General features: G+C 32.4%; 1 protein-coding gene across 1 annotated transcript in view; it reads left to right on the forward strand.

The window, feature by feature from the left end:
* TMEM65 (transmembrane protein 65) overlaps positions 1 to 18,735 on the forward strand; it is a 54,147-nt gene extending 35,412 nt beyond the window's left edge. Inside the window, exons 2-7 of the mRNA XM_003782356.2 lie at positions 1,237 to 1,281; positions 4,850 to 4,917; positions 9,965 to 10,019; positions 10,888 to 10,930; positions 12,799 to 12,904; positions 18,133 to 18,735. Coding sequence (XP_003782404.1) covers positions 1,237 to 1,281; positions 4,850 to 4,917; positions 9,965 to 10,019; positions 10,888 to 10,930; positions 12,799 to 12,904; positions 18,133 to 18,231 — 416 coding nt within the window. The 3' untranslated portion in view covers positions 18,232 to 18,735. The remainder of the gene's footprint in view (positions 1 to 1,236; positions 1,282 to 4,849; positions 4,918 to 9,964; positions 10,020 to 10,887; positions 10,931 to 12,798; positions 12,905 to 18,132) is intronic.
* Positions 18,736 to 19,284: the final 549 nt, after the last annotated feature.

A 19,284-nucleotide genomic window follows, 5' to 3' on the forward strand; every position in this document is an offset into this window, starting at 1 on the left:
ATAGTATATCTTCATTTTTCTGAATGAAATGAAGAAATTTCATTTTCTCCCTCTTCTGAAAAGGGAAAAATAAAACTTAAACCTACATTCTTAGAATTTTGTGAGTACCCTGATAGTTGATAAAACTATAGGTTTTAATGTATTTTTAATTGTAAAATCATTATGGTACTAGGTGCTTTTAAAGTAAAAAACCAGTCACAAATGTGGACCAGATTATCAATGGACATTTATTTGCTTTTATGCTAAGTTCTTTAGTTCTTATGTTGTCATAAATTATAAGTAAATATTTTAGAAGATCTATATATATCCAGTTTTATTGTGTTTCTTGACGATCTGTTTGTACTAAATTTAGAGTGACCCACTATACACATATTGGTTCTTCTTTACGTGTTAACTGTTAATTCTGCTGGTTTGGTTGATGATAAAGTAGAATTCTCTACCTCTTTCCCATAGTTTACTATTGTACTTACAGAAATGGTGGGATGGTTATTTTTATGAGACTAGATTGCTTGTTTTTTTGTGTTAATTGTTTAATTGGCATTTAAAGATACTCTGGTTTATAATTGGGAAAACTTTGTGTATTTATGACATGTATTATAAATAGTATATTGTTATTTATGATTTGGAATAACACTTTATTCTCTTTTTCAGTTGTAGAATATTATCCAGCAGTATAGCTTTTGAAAATTTTTCAATGTGTTATCAATGGAGATTAAGGAGCACAGCATAATCCAGTGAAGTCATTGTAATTAATACATTACTTTAAAAATATTTTTCTCTTTTTAAAGGATACATAGGTCTATTGAATATTCTTTTTTCTACTATCAATGAAGTTTGTATATATATCTTTCTTAAGTCTTCTAGGATTGTCATCTTAAAGAAAAGTAGCTATATTTCTGACTGTTTCTCTACTGTAATTAATGCAACCTGGTTTATGTGTATATGTAAGAACTTAAAAAAAAAATCAAAACTAAAAAACAAATGATTTAACCAGGGCTACAGAGTCCATGGTAGGCTTGTAACTAAGCTCAGTTTTATTGCTAGCTTTGTAACTTAATCCATTCCAATTAATATTTTTAGCATGGATAACTGGTCCATTAACCTAAAAATAATTTATGAATTAACTCTGAGGTATTCCCCTACTTTGTAAATCTGCAATATTTTCTTCATTGTAGTAAGAACAAAATTATGCCATAGTAACTAATTCTTGCCCCACACCCTTTTTTTCCCCTTTAGAAAAATTGGAAGCTCCACCACCCACCCCAGGACAGCTGAGATATGGTAATGGTTCTATGATTGTTAAATATATGTGCATCTTTGTTTTGGACTTGAAATAACTGTATCACTCATTGATAGCGCAGAAGAGTCAATAATTAAATCTTTCCAGATAGAGTGGATTATCCGATCCATTCTATTGAAGCACAAAGTTTAAAAACTTAATATATAACACAAAGTTATAGAATATCTAATATTGTTAAAATATTACCATCTAGAAATAGAATTATGCTTATGGTAGAAGTTTTCTTAATTTTCAGGAAAAAGGATGTATTTACTTTAGTTTGAACTTTAGTTGAATAACTACTGAATTAGAATTTCTAGGCTCGAGGTTAGGCTGAACTGTTTACTGAAAAAAGTAAAGTTCATTTAAAACCACCAGGAAAAAGAGCCTTGTGCAATGCTACTGGTTCTCTTTCTTTCTCCATTATGGTGAGAATAAATATTCAAGGACTAACCCTGAAATAATGTAAAACAATTTGGGATCTTATAAAGACAGAGGAAGAAGTGAATTATTTAACAGTGTAGCAAATTTGAGTAGGTTGTAAATTAAACGTAAATATTAAATGTGATTTGCTAACAACTGCTAAGTTATAAAATAGTGTTTCCCAAAGGAAATCGAAGAAACCACAAATTAGTAGGAGATGATTACAACCTGGAGAGCAAATTTATACAATTTAAAAAACTATGTAGTCCTTTTTTTCTCTCAGAGGTAGAATGTAATTTATATTAGAAATTAATAACTTTCTCAAGTACAGAAACAATTTATGAATTCTTTCAGTCTTCTTCTCAAGTAATCTTTCCTGATTCTCCCTGCTTAGATTCTTCTGTAGCACTGTATAATACTACTATCGCTTTTTGTAGGTCATGTTGAAATTAACTATTTATAGGACTGTGTTATCCTTGAGCCCTGGGAACCAAATCTTATTTATCTTTGTATCCCATTAGAGAGCCCAGTACATATTTAACTTTTTAAAAAATTATTTTGTTTCCCTTTGGATTAAAATACATTTTTATTTATCTGACTTTTTTTAAGGTATAAACATTAAAAACATAGTCCAAAGTGATTATCGTGGCAATGTGCCTTTTTAATTGACTATGTTGTTATGAAGATAGCAATTAGCAATCTTAATTTTATGGCCTAAACACCTAATTTTAAGATATTTGTAAGTAGCCAGTTTTAGAGTTGCCATCAAATTAACCTCAAATGCTAAGTGATTCCAACTGGTTTCATCATTATTTTGCCATACTTAGTAGCTTTCTCTTCATGTTTCATTTACTGAATTTTTAAAATTTCATTATATTCTTTTAATCTATTAAATCTCTATTGTGTATAGGGTTTAGAATTTGTTTCTTATAAAATTTTAATAAGTTAAGAACTAAGGGCAGGCTCATTAATTGAAAAATCCTATTTCATTAATGTGCTATTTGATTTTTATCATCTTCAATAGCTTTCAAATAATCTATGTAATTAAAGTTGTCACCCTTGATCTTGAACAGCCCTTGTTCTTAAGAACATTCATACTTAAAACAAGAAGGAATCTCATAAGACCTATTATATACCTATTATGTATTGCTTTATACAAAATTGTATAATTATAAAAATATTACACATAATAGTATATATTATTATAGTGTATATACTGTTTTTACTATTTTCTCATGATCTTAGTCTTTGATAGTAGTTGTGAGTAGAAGTGATTTTTTATTTTAACTGCTTGTAAGCCTTTCCTGATTGGTGCAAAACCAATTTAGTAATTGTTAGATCTCAAAAGGTGGAAAGGTGCGACATAGAAGCAGGCTGAGGAGAGTTAATAGCAGAGATTTTTTAAGAGCACCTATAAGCAGATGGGCTGCCACTGAAAATGGAAATAGATGACAGCACTGGGTAAGGGACCTCTTTTAAAGCAACTCAGGGTGTGGTGTATGCTTAGCTCTGGAGGTTGCAAGGTGGCTATGACAGAGATCAAAGGTGATCTGCCAGAGACCTTGAAGAAGGGTTCTCTGCTGTGAATCTTGTACAACCTGGTAGGAAGTTTAACAGAACCAGAAGAAACACAGCAAATCCTATTGATGAATATCTAGCCCAGTGTTTTTCAACCTTTTCTATCTCCTGTTACACTTAAACCTATAGTTGAACTTCTGTAGCATACTTAAATTATGTTGATCAAAACAAAAAGTAAAAAAGAAAATGCTTACTGTGCTTTGAACTTCTTTCAGAAATAATTTGATTAATGATCTTTACAAATTTTTGTGGCACACCTAAGATCCTCTCACAGGGCATACCAGTTGAAAATCATTGGTTTTAGACCCACCCAAGGTAGAGAAAGACTAACAAAGCCTATTCTTTACTTAGTGAATGTTTGAACCTCCAAGACTTAATGAGTGTTTATGACCTCCTGGAGGTAGGGAAAGACTAACAGTAATAATAAACTTTTATAATTTCTAGATTACATTTTAATTATACTTTTTGTGGATTTATCTGCATTAAAAGAATAAAAGATTAAAATCGGTGAACACATGTGATCATTGGTTTTAAGGGATTATGTTTGGGATGTACTATAAAAATCAGGGTTTTAATATTTGTTGAAAAAAGTCCTCAGTTGAACTCATGTTGACTATACATTGGCAATTTTATAGATTAATTAGAATAAAGTCTTTTACCAATTCCCAGCTTTTAATCTGTTTCACAGTCTGCCTTCAATTCTCTCAATCTGGAATTCTCTTCCTTTCCAGGTTAGTGGTCCTCAACTTAATTAATTGAGCATCTACTATGCCCTAAGCATTCTCCTGAAGACATAAATATGAAAAAAAAAATGAGGCTAAATGCATCAAGTATATAGGTATTAGTTCTTCCTAGTTATACTTTTAATATCGCAGATCATTTAGATTATTTGTACCAGATAGATAAGGTAAGATGCACTTTGGGCACAAAGGAACAAAGATGCAGTTTGATTTAAATCAAATATGATTGTTTATAGTTTGCAGTAACATTTAGGGATACTGAGGAATTGTGAGGAGGGAAAAAGACTGCACATAGATGTCTAATACAGACTAGTAATCCTCTTTTTCTAATATTTCTTTAAAAAATTGAGTAGTGACTAAAAGCAACCAAATAGCTTCCCTGAAATTTGATTTAGTGCATTTTTCATTATTTCTAATACAGAAATTAATTTTACAATGCCAGTCTTTAGGCATAAGAAAAAGAGATTGATGTCAGTAGCAGTTAACAGGTAAAACATGGTACTCCTATACGTTCACTAATTTGGTCTGCTGTTAATGTATATGTATATATATTTGTGTGTGTGTTGCCAGTAAAAAAACACAAAAACCTAACACAGTTATTTTTGTTGTATATTTTTAAAATTTGTTTTGTTTTTCCCAGTACAGTTTCTGTCAGTTAAACTTATAGCAATAGCAGGATCAATTGGCTATGGGGAATTGAAAGCAAATTCTAGCTCTAGAATTGAATCTTATGTCGTCTATTTAAGAGACTTTGATCATATGGTCTACTTTTGTCATTCTAAAGTTATAGAATCTTAAAATGTATTTTTCTGTTTTTGATGTTTTTCAGTATTCATCCACAATGCGATACCTTTCATAGGGTTTGGCTTTTTGGATAATGCAATTATGATTGTTGCAGTAAGTTCTTTCTCTCACCGCTTCTATTTTGAGTTAATGTAGATATTAATGTGGTCTACATTTTCCTAATAACTTGCATATTGTAACTAAAGTTTTAGTTAATATCATAATGAACAAAGCTATTTTTTACTGTATTTCATGTTAATTAGATAATAGCTCAATGTTAAGGCATTATATATATTAATCACAAGGAGTTTTGGTAAAGCATTTAGACAGTTTTTTTGACAGCGTTTAGATCAAACATCCAGGATCTATATTATGCTGTTCCAGTTTTAACGTTATTATTAATGAAAAAAGTATGTAAATTTTCTGATGCTCTTTAATTTTCATGGTGGCTGTCATATATAGGTTACTTGATTAGTTCTTTCTTCAGTTTTTTCCATGTGAAAATGTTACAAAAGGTATTTTGATACAGTCTAGGTTTCTGTCTGGCATTTAACCCAAAGATGTTGTAAGTTTCCATTTAGAACACTGAATATAGCCTTGTTTTGCTTTTGGTCCATTGTAATGTTAAGGGGAAAAAAGTTCCTCTTTGCTGTAGTCATTTTAAAGTTAAAATATGTTGTTTAAATGTGTTAAAATGTTAAAAATGTTATTTAATCTCAGGGATGGCCGATTTACTTGTCTTACTAAATAACAACTTTTGTTAATGAATACCAATATTGGGTCCATATTCTAAGATCGAATAGATCTATGATTAAAATACAAGTCTTCTAAAATTCCTCATTTCTATACCCCCTTTCAAGAATCCATCAGGTTTTAACTAACTACAGTTGATAAATTTATCATAATTGGATTTTCATTACAATTAGGTTTCATTTACCTTAACTGTTTAAATTATCTAGCCAACTCAGGTTTTGGTAGTTTCAGAAAAAGCAGTATGGATCTAAATAGTTGAATAAGATTCTTGTGTTCACAGATACATAAATTGGTCAGTTTTATTCTTATATGCATATCAGGAAAATGCCAAAAACCTATCTACTTCTCTTTTATTTTGTTCAAAGTTCAAGTAAAATAAATTGATCATAGTCCAGTTAAGAAGGAAATTACTGACTTTCAGAATATATTTTTAGAGTACTTTATGTGAAGTTATTCTTTTCAGATATTACCAGTAAGTTGACTGAAGGGATATTACATATATTCTTGGAGGAGAAAAACATACCAAATACTTTGAACATCACTATATGACTTCTTATGTGAGGGTCTTTATGGAAACTCGTTTGAGAAATTTACAGTGTGATTCAGAGAGTTTGTTGTCAGCTTTACTGACTAATTTTTTAAAAAATTCTATAAATGGGATTGGCACCTGTAGCTCAGTGGCTAGGGTGCCGGCCACATACACTGGCATTGGAGGGTTTGAACCCACCCTGGGCCTGCCAAACAACAATGGCAACTACAACAGAAAAAAGCTGGGCATTGTGGCTGGCAAATGTAGTCCCAGCTACTTGGGAGGCTGAGGCAAGAGAATCGCTTAAGCCCAAGAGTTTGATGTTGCTGTGAGCTGTGATGCCACAGAACTCTACTGAGGGTGACATAGTGAGACTCTGTTTCAAAAAAAAAATTCTGTAAATGATAGCTGAATATAGGAGACTGCTCAAACCCCACCTGAGTGATCTTAGGATTGTTTAATGTGAGAAAAATACATATGAGAGAATCAGGGTTTTTCTTTCTTTTTTCCCTTGGTGTTTTGGAGATCATAGGTACTACAAATTGACAGAGGACTTGATTTCAAAACAGGGCTATAAAAGTAATTTACATTGAATAGGTCATAAAATTTACTTAAGGAATATCTAAAATTGGTTCATTCAATTTTGGTTTATTCAGATTTTTTTTTTTTTTTTTTTGTCTAGCAGTATGTCGGAATTGACAAAGATCATATATCCAGGAAGTCTAGTCATTTACCTGGTTGAGGAAACTGACAGGGTTCACAGGACCAGAACCTGTCCTTGCTATGTGAACAGTCCTAGAAGATGTGTTAGCTTTCATATACGCAACTTGAAGGCGAAAGCACCACTGGAGAATTCTTTAGCAGAGTAGTCTGGAAAGGTTAGATCTCTAAAGTTGACACATATTAAATGAGTGACCCTAAAATACAATTTCAGAATGCTGGTTTTTTGACTGATTATGACATCTTCCTAATATGCATATATGAATAAAATTGGACAACTTAATATATCTGGGAATATAAGAAACATATTCAACTGTTAGAACCACACTATCTTTTAAAAACTACTAAAATCTGAGTTCGCTAGATTATTTAATTAATGTAAATCAGATCTAATTCCAATGAAAACTCCATTATGAATTTATAAGCTGTAGAGACTTGATGTGTTCTTGAATGGATTTTTTTGAATTAAAGCTTCTCTGAGAAATACTTCTAATTTTGCCGAGTTTCACTCAACACTTTAGATTCTCTTTATGACTGTACATACCTGCACTACCATCTTAATAACCATTTGTTTTCACTTCAGTAGGGCAGACCTTACATATTCAAATGATCAACCACTATCGTTTGCTACAAAGAAGTGTTGAGATAATATAATTTGCAAAAAGAGAGGTACAGGGAGATTTTGAAGGGAAATGAGAGTAGAGAAACTGAATAGCTTCCTAGATCCTGAAAAAGACCATCACGGTATGGTCTTACCATTTCTTTGAAATAAACATCTAAAATAACATTATCTGTGCTTAAATGCAGTGACCAGACCAAACCAAACACACGTATTCTGGAGTCAGACTTTTGTCGTATTGTCTGCTATTTATGTCACCCAGGTCTGTGCCTCATTATTACTATAACTCACTATTTTTCTGGGTCTGAGATAGTTGATGCCATCTCAGGAGTTAGTAATACTCTTTATTAATGATACTTGTTATTCTGTTTACAGTAAAATCCAGTTTTGAGGACTTGTCACCAGTTTTTATTTATAGAACATTGAAATAAATGTTCAAATTGCTGACTTCAATACTTGATTAAGAGTAACAAGTGTGGAAAAAATATTTTTCTGTGATAAGTGCACACTAATTCGAGATAGTGAAATTTTCTAGTAAGGATTTATAATAGATTGCTAAGACTAAACCACTTAAAAAATATAACTGTAGAATCTTTGAAAAGAGAAATAAGTGACTATTATTTTAAGAACCTTTTCACCTTTTAATTTTTTTTAAAATACTGATTGCCTCCTTATATTGTGGGACAGTCAAGAAAGACTGTTTTAAGGTATTAAGTTAAGGAGCTAATTGATTCTTCTTCCTCTCATACCATAAGACCTTTGTGTTTACCCCTTCCTGCTAGCTGTACTCTCCTGGCTGCTGTGTCAGTTATAGTCATAAAAACAAATGCTTGTGAAACTGCTTATAGTAGATTTGACCTTTATGTTGGCTGCTGTTCATACTAAGCCTTTGGTTTTATACTTTTTAATTATATTTTTATATTATTGGATTGCTTTTTATAACTTATATTTTAGTGGTTGTTTTGGATTACTTACAATGTAATTAGGATAGAATTTATTACAATTATAGAGTAGATTAATTGCGATAAGGTGATGAATCAGGTATAACTTCAAGACAACTAATGTTAAATTTATTTATAATTTCTACCTTGCCCATTTGACGTAACTATGGAACACAGTAAAGGAGAAGATAGTCCGTTGCCCTCAAACCATTTTTGACCTTAGGGGAGGCTTTTTATGCTGTTAAAAGGACATTGAAGTACCTTAAATTCAACCAAATGATCAAGCACCTTTTAAATACTTACGCTGCAGGAGATTCTTTTCGGGTCATTGCCCGTGATTCTATGCTGTTAAAGACGGTGTTGTTTATTTTCTATAGACTGCAGCTCTCAGGTGCCTCTCTTCTATAGTGGTGCTCCCGATTTTTTGCATTCACATATAGAGACACACATCTTCATTCTTTTTCTCTGTGCCTCATTTTTCCTTTTCTTTTTCTTTTTTTTCTTCTGAAATCTGTTTCTTAGAATACATTTCCAACCTTATGTTTAACTTTTGTGCATCAGAACAAAAGACTTTTAGACTTTTGTGTAGCAGGCTCTTTGGCTCATATCCAAGAACAATTATATATTAAAGAGATGGAACAAGCAGGAAAAAGAAAATTGAGGAAAACTTAACCCAGTTTCTTTTCAGTTTTGTAAATAATTGATGAATAATGTAGTATTTATGCATAATAGGACATTCTTGTTTTTCTACAAATATCATTGAGATTTGAAGATTTTTTTATAGATTTTTGAGCATCATTATTCAAGAGAGCTCTCGGAATTAGGTATTGTTATGACAGTGCTGCTCAGGAATGAGAACTGAATTAATGCAATAGATCCTAGGATTTCTTCTTTATTCTATGTAATAACACATTAGAATAGTTTAATGTTATTTATTCAGTTCCTTCTCTTTAAAATGGAAGCAAAACTGTGAGCCCCTCTTTTTTTCAGAGGAATCATGATATAGATGTAGAAATGTTAAATTCTCCCAACAAGTAAATTTAGGGGAATACAGTAGAACCCCATTTTTCCTATAGGTCTATTGTACTAAATGTTGTTGTTGCTTATAAATGAATCATACAGTTTCACTACTTACTGGTTGAAGAACTATGTGTTATAAGGATAATTTACCAACCCCCAGTTTCCCTAGAAATTGGTTTAGACTGTCTTTTTAATCTTTTGATAGAATATGTAACAGTGATATAGATGTGTCATTCATGGTTTAAAATTGTGTGAGTTGATCTTTGTGTTCAGGGAACTTTATCTTTCTCTGTGGTTGGAAAAGAGAAATTCTAGATTCTTAATGATGAATTGTATTTTTATATATATTGCTATTTTCATTTTTATAAAAGCCTAATTTTAATAAATAAAATGTTATTGATGTTATTTCAGTATGAATGTGTATATTTAATAATTAAGTGAATTACTACATTATATGTGCATATATCTGTGGCACCAACATGCTGATTTAACTATCTGTTTTTATTAATTTTTGACTATTCTTTTATAGTCACTTTGGCTTTAATTTTTAAGATTAATTTCTTTGTAATCATTTTTTAGGGAACCCAAATTGAGCTGTCTATTGGAATTATTTTCGGGATTTCTACTATGGCAGGTATTTAATAGTAGTAAATGTTATTATCCCATTGTCTATATATTTATAAAACATTTCAGTAGATTAGTTTTGGAGGAGGATCAATTATCTGAATGAGTTTTCTCATTGAAATGTCTATTGCTTTTTCTCTTTAATCTTATTCTTCTGATTCTTAGTTACTATATATAGCACTTTTTTTTTCTGAGAATTTTAGGCACTTTATGTTAGTTAATGAGTAACAATCCTCTGCTATATTGACTATGTTAAAACAAGTTTTTCTGGTAATTCCATGTTACCCACAAACCTTTCTACCATTTGTCTCTGTTAATTTCCTAGTTGGGTAGGAAAAAAATCCAAAGAAAGGAAATATGAGATTAAAAACCTTATCTTTCTCTCCCCCATTTATCACTCTGTTTTCATCAAAGTGAGATTGGGAATGGTTTTTTTTGTGTGTTTATGTATAGAAAGCATGAGGTAGATGGGTTAATGAAAGAAATATTTCTTCTTCTTGATTTTCTTGAATTTGAGAGCATATGTCTCTACTCATAAAAACTTCCAAATATCCAGATTTCCTTAAATATTATATCAAAGATGCAACTATAAAATATTGTGTGGGTGTTTTAATATTGAAACTAAAATGGAAATTGGCTGCCATAACTGAAAAACCCTACTACTTAATAGGGAAAGAATATTTTAGTTTCAGAATTGAATTCTATTTTGAAATGTTGAAATTCAGAGTTATTCAATGAGTTGCTTTGGATATAGTTGTTATAGTTTGCAAAATGTGAGCTCTGTTCCAGACCAATGCTTTAATGACTACATAATGATGTATTGGAATGATTTTTGTGACATATGTAACAATCTATTTGTCTCTTTTTCAAATTTTTAGCTGCTGCTTTGGGAAATCTCGTGTCAGATTTAGCTGGACTTGGGTAGGTTCATTTATTTATCCACTTATTCTCTTTTCTCCATTCTCCTTTAATCGAGAAACATAAAAAAGGGACACTGACTTTTCTTTGAGTGCTAGAACTAAATTTTTTAATTTACTGTTTCTAAATTAGTAGTACTACATCTTTGATGCATATCAAATATAGATATCTGGGTTGTACCCCAGCCATACAGAATTAAGTGTCTCTGGTGAGGGGGCCCTGGCATTTGTGGTGAATAATTTTTATATGAGATTCTGTTATATGCAAAAGTTTATTGTGAAACTACCATAATGTAAGCAGAAGGAATTTGCATTTGCTGAAGTATTTATATGTATTTTGTAGACATCTCCAGGGGTAAGACAGGATTAAAAGCAAGAACCTCTGTCATTATTCTACCTCACCATCCTTCCACGAAGTGCAGACATAAGGGATATAGCTCAGATTTGAGGATATTGACTGAGCATGTTTTCTAGAGAGTCAAAATTTCAAAAGAAATAAAGGCCACAGCATATATAGGTTTGCTGTCTTTTTGTTATTGGCAGGAGTGATGAAACAAAGGGGTGTTTATTTAGAAATAACATGGATGTCTATTTAGAAAAGGCCAGCCATTTCTCTCTCTCTTTACATTCTCTCTTCCAAGTGGCAGATGGCCTGGGCTGCTTCCTGAGCTTGAAGAAGGCTTGAGAATATAAATTAGACTAGGTTGACATTAATTATTATGATAAACATGCTTTCTCTTGCTCTTTGACTTCATTTCTTCCTACTATGGCTTAGTTTAGTGGTATGTTTTGAGATGAAAATTTGGGCGTAGCCTTATGCAATAGGCAAGACAGTTTTACAAGTGATCTAATCTTCTGTATTAGAGTTAGGCACTGGAGTTTGAGGCCAAAGCCACTGTTAAAAGTAAAGATTCTATGCTTTACAACCATGGTAGACATTTTATATTCTTAGATTTCCTATCATAAATCTACCATGTTATCAGTTCTTAAAAATTCTATTTCCCAGTTTCAAACATTAAGGTAATTAATAAGATTATAAGTACTGTTTAGCTTTTTGTTATATGTAGTAGAACCAAATGATCCAATAGATTTTAAAGCAATTTAGCTTTAGATTACAAAATAAAACAGTTATTTTTGATTAAAGATGAAGATTTTGGTGGGAGTCATTATATTCAAGGACTATTTCTCTTCCTTTTTTTGGGATCATTAAATAACAAATACCACATTTTATGGATTCCTATTTACCTGTTCTTCATGGATGCTTAATATATCTGATAGTGGAGCTATTTTATGGTTGTTACGCATTGTATATAGCTAGTTTAATTGGCAATTTTTTTTTCTTAACAGTTCATAAAGTAAGATCGCATCCAGGAAATGAGGGCAACTTAGAATTGTTAAAATACTTGAGATTGGCCTGAAAATTCTTTTCTTAGTTTATCAATCTGATGCGTTTTGGAAACTCTTGCTTTCTGATGACAGTTATTAGTTTATATTATATGTTAAAATGCTTTGTTTTGAATTTGGAATGAGTGCTGAAATTGTAATCATTTGTGAAAATGTTTTATACACCTTTAATTCTTTTTAAAGTAATAATATAGTAATAATAGAGAATAATTGCTCTAAGTCAATTTGTCTTTCTATTAAATATATTAATATGAAAATATTTTAACATGATATATTTATATACAATAAAAATTAAAAGTTTAAAAATGTTTATATCATTTCTAGAATGCTAATAAGTACAGGTGTAACATTATCTTGTTTATCTTTGTAATAATTAGTTTTTCACCATCTGAGGACATTTGCATGTCTTTTTAAAAACTCATATTCTGGAAAAAAAAACTCATATTCTGTCCTCTGTTTTTTTTAAAGACTTGCAGGTTATGTCGAAGCGTTGGCTTCCAGGTTAGGCCTGTCAATTCCTGATCTCACACCAAAGCAAGTTGATATGTGGCAAACACGTGTTAGTACACATTTGGTAAGTAATTTATATGGTTTGTGATAATGAAGTTTGGTAGCCAGAGTAAGACATTGTGTAGTTCAAGCCCTTTAGAAAGTTGAAGCTAAAGTTAATTTGAGTGGAGTCATTAACAAAAATTGTCTAGGCCTTTTCATTTTTCAGAACAATAATTTGTGTTATTGACTCATTTTTTGTAGGTATATTGATTTTTAAAAAATCTTTACACAAATCATTTACTATTAAATATCTGTTATGTACTAGAGATGGAGGGATATAAAATGAATAATCAATTATAGTTATCCTTGAGGAATTTGTTCAGGTAGAAAACCAGACATGTAAACAAATTATAACTCAGTAAGATACATACAGTAATAGAATTATATGCAGGATATAACAATGATACAAGTAAAGGAATTTAACACTTTGTGGGAAGAAATTTCTTTTTTTTTTTTTTTTTTTTTTTTTTTTTTTTTTGAGACAGAGCCTCAAGCTGTCCCCCTGGGCAGAGTGCCGTGGCATTACAGCTCACAGCAACCTCCAACTCCTGGGCTCAAGCGAGTCTCCTGCCTCCGCCTCCCAAGTAGCTGGGACCACAGGCGCCCGCCACAACGCCCGGCTATTTTTTGGTTGCAGCCGTCATTGTTGTTTGGCGGGTCCGGGCTGGGGATTCGAACCCGCCACCTTAGGTGTACGTGGCTGGCGCCTTAGCCGGTTGAGCTATAGGCGCCGAGCCAAGAAATTTCTTTTGCTGTAGAGATTTCTTTGGATCTAATCTGATTTTTGAATTACTGATGAGGCATTCACTCGATGAATAAGGGAATTCCAAATATACTAACTAGCAAATGGAGAAGTAAGCGTGGGTCAGACAGGAAAGGCATTATCTGTGCTATGTATGCTAAGGAGCTTGAGCCTAGAAAGAGTCTTAAATAGAAAGGAAACTTGGTAGATCATGATGCAGCTAATTAAGTCAAGAGAACAAGTTTGTAAGTGAAGATAATGAATTCTCTTTTAGACGCATTGAATTTGAGATGCTAGTAGGACATTCAAGTAGTGACACTTAGTAGGCATTTAGATTAAAGATCAAGAGTTAAAGAGGGGCTCGGCGCCTGTGGCTCAAGTGGTTAAGGCACCAGCCACATACACCTAAGGTGGTGGGTTCAAATCCAGCCTGGGCCCACCAAACAACAATGATGGCTGCAACCAAAAACAATAGCCAGGCACCTGTGGTCCCAGCTACTTGGGAGGTGGAGGTGGGAGACTCGCTTGAGCCCTGGAGATGGAGGTTGCTGTGAGTTGTGATGCCATGGCACTCTACCCAGGGGGATACCTTGAGGCCTTGTCTCAAAAAAAAAGCTAAAGAAGTCTGAATTAGAGATGATGGGTATTGTTATTCAAAAAATATTTATCGTTTATATACTGTATGTCCAGTACAGATCTAAGAGTGTAGAATATGTTGGCTAATAAAAAGATTGTTTTTTCTGGTGAATCTTATATTTCAGCAGCAGAGGGACGACAAATCTGATAAGTAAAGGTGTTTATTATATTATATTAGAAGTTCTTAAGTGTTATGGAAATAAAAAGAGAAAGCAGAGGTGGAAAAGGTTGGGAGTGCCAGAATGGAGTTAGATTGAAGTATTAAACAGGAAGGGTACTGTAGCCCTAACTGGAAAGGCAGGTAATAGTTAAAACTATGGAAGAAAGTAAGACTGTATAAGGCAGTGATTCTCAAAATGTAATGCTAGGACAGGCAAGATAAACGTTATCTGGGAACTTAATAGAAATGCAAACTGTCTTAGACCTAACTATTGTTTAAAAAGTTACTTGGCAGCTTAAAACAACACTAATTTATTATGTATCATTTTATTTGGGTCAGGAGACCAGGTATAGCTTAGGTGGGTCCTTTGGAGGGCTGCAATCTGTGTCTAGCTAGGATTTGGTTCTTGTCTGGAGGCTCAATTAGTGATGGATTTGCTTTTAGGCTCACTCAGGTCTTTGGCAAATTAATTTCTTTGAGGCTGTGAGGGACCCAGCTTCTGGCTTGCCATTAGCCAGAGGCTGCTTATCATCCTCTAGAAGCCTCCCTGACCACCTAGAACTCCAGTTCCTTGCCATGTGGCCTTCTCATTAGGCCCCCTTACAACACACCAACATGCTTCTTCAGAGCCAGCAAAGGAAAAAGAGAAGGAGTCTGCTGGCAAGATGGAGTCTTTAGGTAATATAATAGAATTACAGAGACTCATCACCTTTCTTATTGGTAGAAGCAGGTTAGACCTTCCTACCCACTTTTAAGGGGAAGAGGTTATGCAAAGGCGCAAATACCAGGAGGAAAGGGTCATCGGAAATACCTTAAAAATCTGTCTGCTACATATGTGCAGAATCAGAAATGCTGGAGATGGGACGTACAATTTGTGTTTTAAATCTATTCCATTCTAAAATTCAAGAGCTATTGGTCCAGAGGGAATGTGTAGAATTAAAAACCCTAGAGAATACCTAAGAGCTCATGGTCTTATGAAACCTTGCAAGGAAAATGATTTAAGAACCAGTAGATGATGACCAGTTTCTGTTGATATAAAGAAATCAAGTAAAGTTTCTCAGAAGTTGTTTTTTAAAATTTGGTATATAGTTGCTCATTGGGGTCATCACTGAGCAATTTCTGTGGACTTCCAGGAAAGGAAAAATCAGGTAGCAATGAATTGAAACATTAATAGGAGATGAGGAAGAAGAGTAAGATATAAAATTAACTTCTTTAAATTAAGTTAGACGATCTTTGTTTTAGTGAAGATAGTAAAATCAATTTCTTTGTTAGAAATAAATAGAAATGAAAAATATCTTCACGGAGTATAGAAATATGAACACAGGTAAAATGGAATTAAATTCATCACTCATCACTTTAATGTGTAATACAACATTTAAACTAAAGATAATTCCTAAATAGCATTTTTGATATTATAAATACTATAGTATTTTGTATTTTATTTTAATCACTTACGTTGAACAATATTAAAGTTTTTTGTTTCAGATATTATTTACAGTTTTGAGACTCTTGTGTTGCTTTTGATTGCTAGTGATAGTAGTTAGTAATTATTTGTCTTAAAGGAGAATATTTGGCATTTTTAAAATTTGAAATGTTCAATAATTACTGCCCTTTGAAATAAGAGTAATAAAGTAAGAGTAATAGAAGAATGACTAAAATACTAGGGAAGTGTTACTTTTCTTTTTTTGGAGGCAGAATCTCACTATGTCGACCTCAGTAGAGTACGTGGCATCACAGCTCACAGCAACCTCAAACTCTCGGGCTTAAGCCATTCTCTTGCCTAATCCTCCCAAGTAGCTTGGGAGGTGCCCTCCACAACGCCTGGCTATTTTTTTGTTGCAGTTGTCATTATTGATTCTAGCAGGCGCCCTCCAAAACGCCTGGCTATTTTTTTGTTGCAGTTGTCATTATTGATTCTAGCAGGCGCCCTCCACAACGTCTGGCTATTTTTTTGTTGCAGTTGTCATTATTGATTCTAGCAGGCGCCCTCCACAACGCCTGGCTATTTTTTTGTTGTAGTTGTCATTATTGATTATAGCAGGCCCGGGCAGGGTTCCAACGCACCAGCCTCAGTGTATATGGCCGGTGCTCTACCCACTGAGCCACAGGCACTGCTGGAAAGTGTTAGTTTTCAACTGAAATGTAGGAAGAATGTGTAGAAACAAAATGAGTACCTATGTGTTTGTTACGATTTTTACTTTATAAAAGATAAAAAGTCTTTTTAAAAAGCAGAATGTTAATTTTGGACTTTTTCTTTTAGTTCCTATGTATCCCTATCCTATCCCTGTAGGTAAATCAAAGTGGCTTTAGGGAATATATTCTAACATCGATCAATTTGTCTTAAAATGTTAGCATTATAGTTAAAATCAAGAGAATTTATTTTTCTGGGTCTTTTCATGTAATTGATAATTTTTCTTTCTGTATCATAAACAGATTCATTTCCCTTCTTCTATGATAAAAGCACCTCAATTACTAAACTAGTATTTATATATTTATTATGTGTGTATTGATAAATCCCCCACCAGCATATAGAAGCAGTGATTCTATTTCTTAATGTTGATTCTGCTTATTTTATGTTAGGATAACATCTTCTGCTCTGTAACTTAACATTTTGATTACACACAGCCTAAAGTATTTGAAGTTAGTGATCAGCCAGATATTCATGATATAATTTAACTCTGAAATTTATTCTTAGTAGAATATGTATACACATAAATGTCCGTGTAGGTTCCAGTTGACATAGCTATATTTGAAAACCTCATTTGCAATTTGGTTGTTTGAAACTTGGAAAGATATGTTCTTTAAAAATAATATTACAGATGGCCTCAAGCTTTCATTTTGGCCCCAGTGTTTAACTATGGAGTCTAGAGTATCTTAAGACGTAATACTAATATGTAAATAATGGTTTTTACAGTGGAAAAACATTTTAGGTCCTGGATCAGAAAAGAATATTACATCTCCCCCTCCCCCCCAATATCTCATTAAGATAATTGTCTCAGAACTCGCTGACTGACCTTCCTAAAGTGAGGGAGGAGGAAAGCCTTGGTTGCCATGCACTATTCTGATAGGCATTCGAACAGCATAGGTGGGAAGTAGAAGTGGGGCTAATTAGCAATGTTCATTTCACATATGTGGGAAAGTCAGGACTAATAGATTCTAATAGAAATTAAATAGAATATAATTTCTCTATGCATATACAAATGAATAAACATGTTATAGGCAAAATTAGACTCTAGGATTAACTTTATCAATGTCTGGAATGAAGAAAATTTCTGCTTATTAAAATTCTGGAAGAGTTTTAGGCACAATGAAAATAACAGTTTTTATTATTGAATGTAAAGCATGAAAAAGAATGCATGCATATACAAAGGATAGCAAATCCACATATATTGAGAGCAGGTAGTGAGATTTTTTTCCCTGCCTGTCTCTCCTGACATTAAAATATATACAATTTTTAAAAAGATTTTGTTTGGATATTTATTTGATATTTTTATTGCAATAATTTTGAACCTCAAATAGGAACCTTTGAATCTTAAATATTATTTGTTTTATAATATTTTTATAGCATACTTTTATATTTAAATTACTATAATCACAAGAAATGCAGTCATAATTGAATTTTATAATATATAGTAATTGTTATCACAGATACACAAGGATACCTCTTTCAGAGACAAAGTAACTTTTAAAAAATGTTCTCTTCTGTTCTTAGGGCAAAGCTGTTGGGGTGACTATTGGCTGCATTCTAGGAATGTTTCCTTTGATTTTCTTTGGAGGAGAAGAAGATGAAAAACTGGAAAAGAAAAATTAATCCTCTTAGAATACCTATAAAAACATGTAAACTAATGTACCTCAGTTATTAAAATATGCTGTCTCAACATTTAGGAATTAAGACAGTAACAGTGTATAGATATGGGATCAAATAACTCAGCATGTATTATGGAAAACACTAACTTATTGTGGCTTGATCTTCTCGGGACATCTTTTTTAAACAAATGTTTGGTATCATTTTGTGTAAATTGTTGAAATGCTTTTTCATCAGTGGCAGTCAACATTTTATTTTTTCTTTCTCTTTATATATCAATATATTATTTAAGTATTGGTCATTCATGTACTGTACTGACTTAGGGTTTGCTTATTTGTTACCTAATATGTGTATATGCATGAAAGCAATTTTGTTTTTGCTATTGTTATTCCCTGATGATTACAATTCAACCTGGGGATTGTTCCAAATTCCTGAAGATATTTAAGATTTTCTTACTCTCTTTTAGACATCAATTTTGTACTGTTTCACAGTAAACATTTACAATCATATAATTTTGGTTATCTTCTTAACTCTCACATCTATTCATAATGGATGCAGATGGAGATTTTAAGTATTTTGAGTATACATTTCCCATTTTAATTTTCGGACCTTACTTTACTGTCTTAAGAGGCAGAGGTTAATCAAAGCAATTATGTTGTCTCCTTACTACATAAAACCATATATGCTAATAAGTGTACTTATTTCCAGTTGATTTTTTTTAACCTTTAATTTTCTAATTTCAAATATTTACATGGTTGATTGTGCCTCCTGAGGGGAAGAAGATGATTATTTTAGTATCTTTTAAATGGGTATTGTGGAATTAGGGTGAACTAAGGTATTTGATGTGACACTTGGAAATTAAGAGGCTAAAACTTTCTCTTTTAAGAGAAACAGAAAATGGGAACTGTTAAGAAGGTTTATGGTATAAGTGGTGAAGTTGAAGTGATGTAGATTAATAAAATACAAACTATAGTGTGTAAGAAGGATTATTTTTCCTCTGAAGTATCAATTTTACATCTGAATGTGATGAGTCTGAATATTCCATGTTCATGATCCTAA

This window comes from Otolemur garnettii, unplaced genomic scaffold, assembly GCF_000181295.1.
Source record: "Otolemur garnettii isolate 467f Iridium unplaced genomic scaffold, OtoGar3 scaffold00004, whole genome shotgun sequence".
NCBI lineage: Eukaryota > Metazoa > Chordata > Mammalia > Primates > Galagidae > Otolemur > Otolemur garnettii.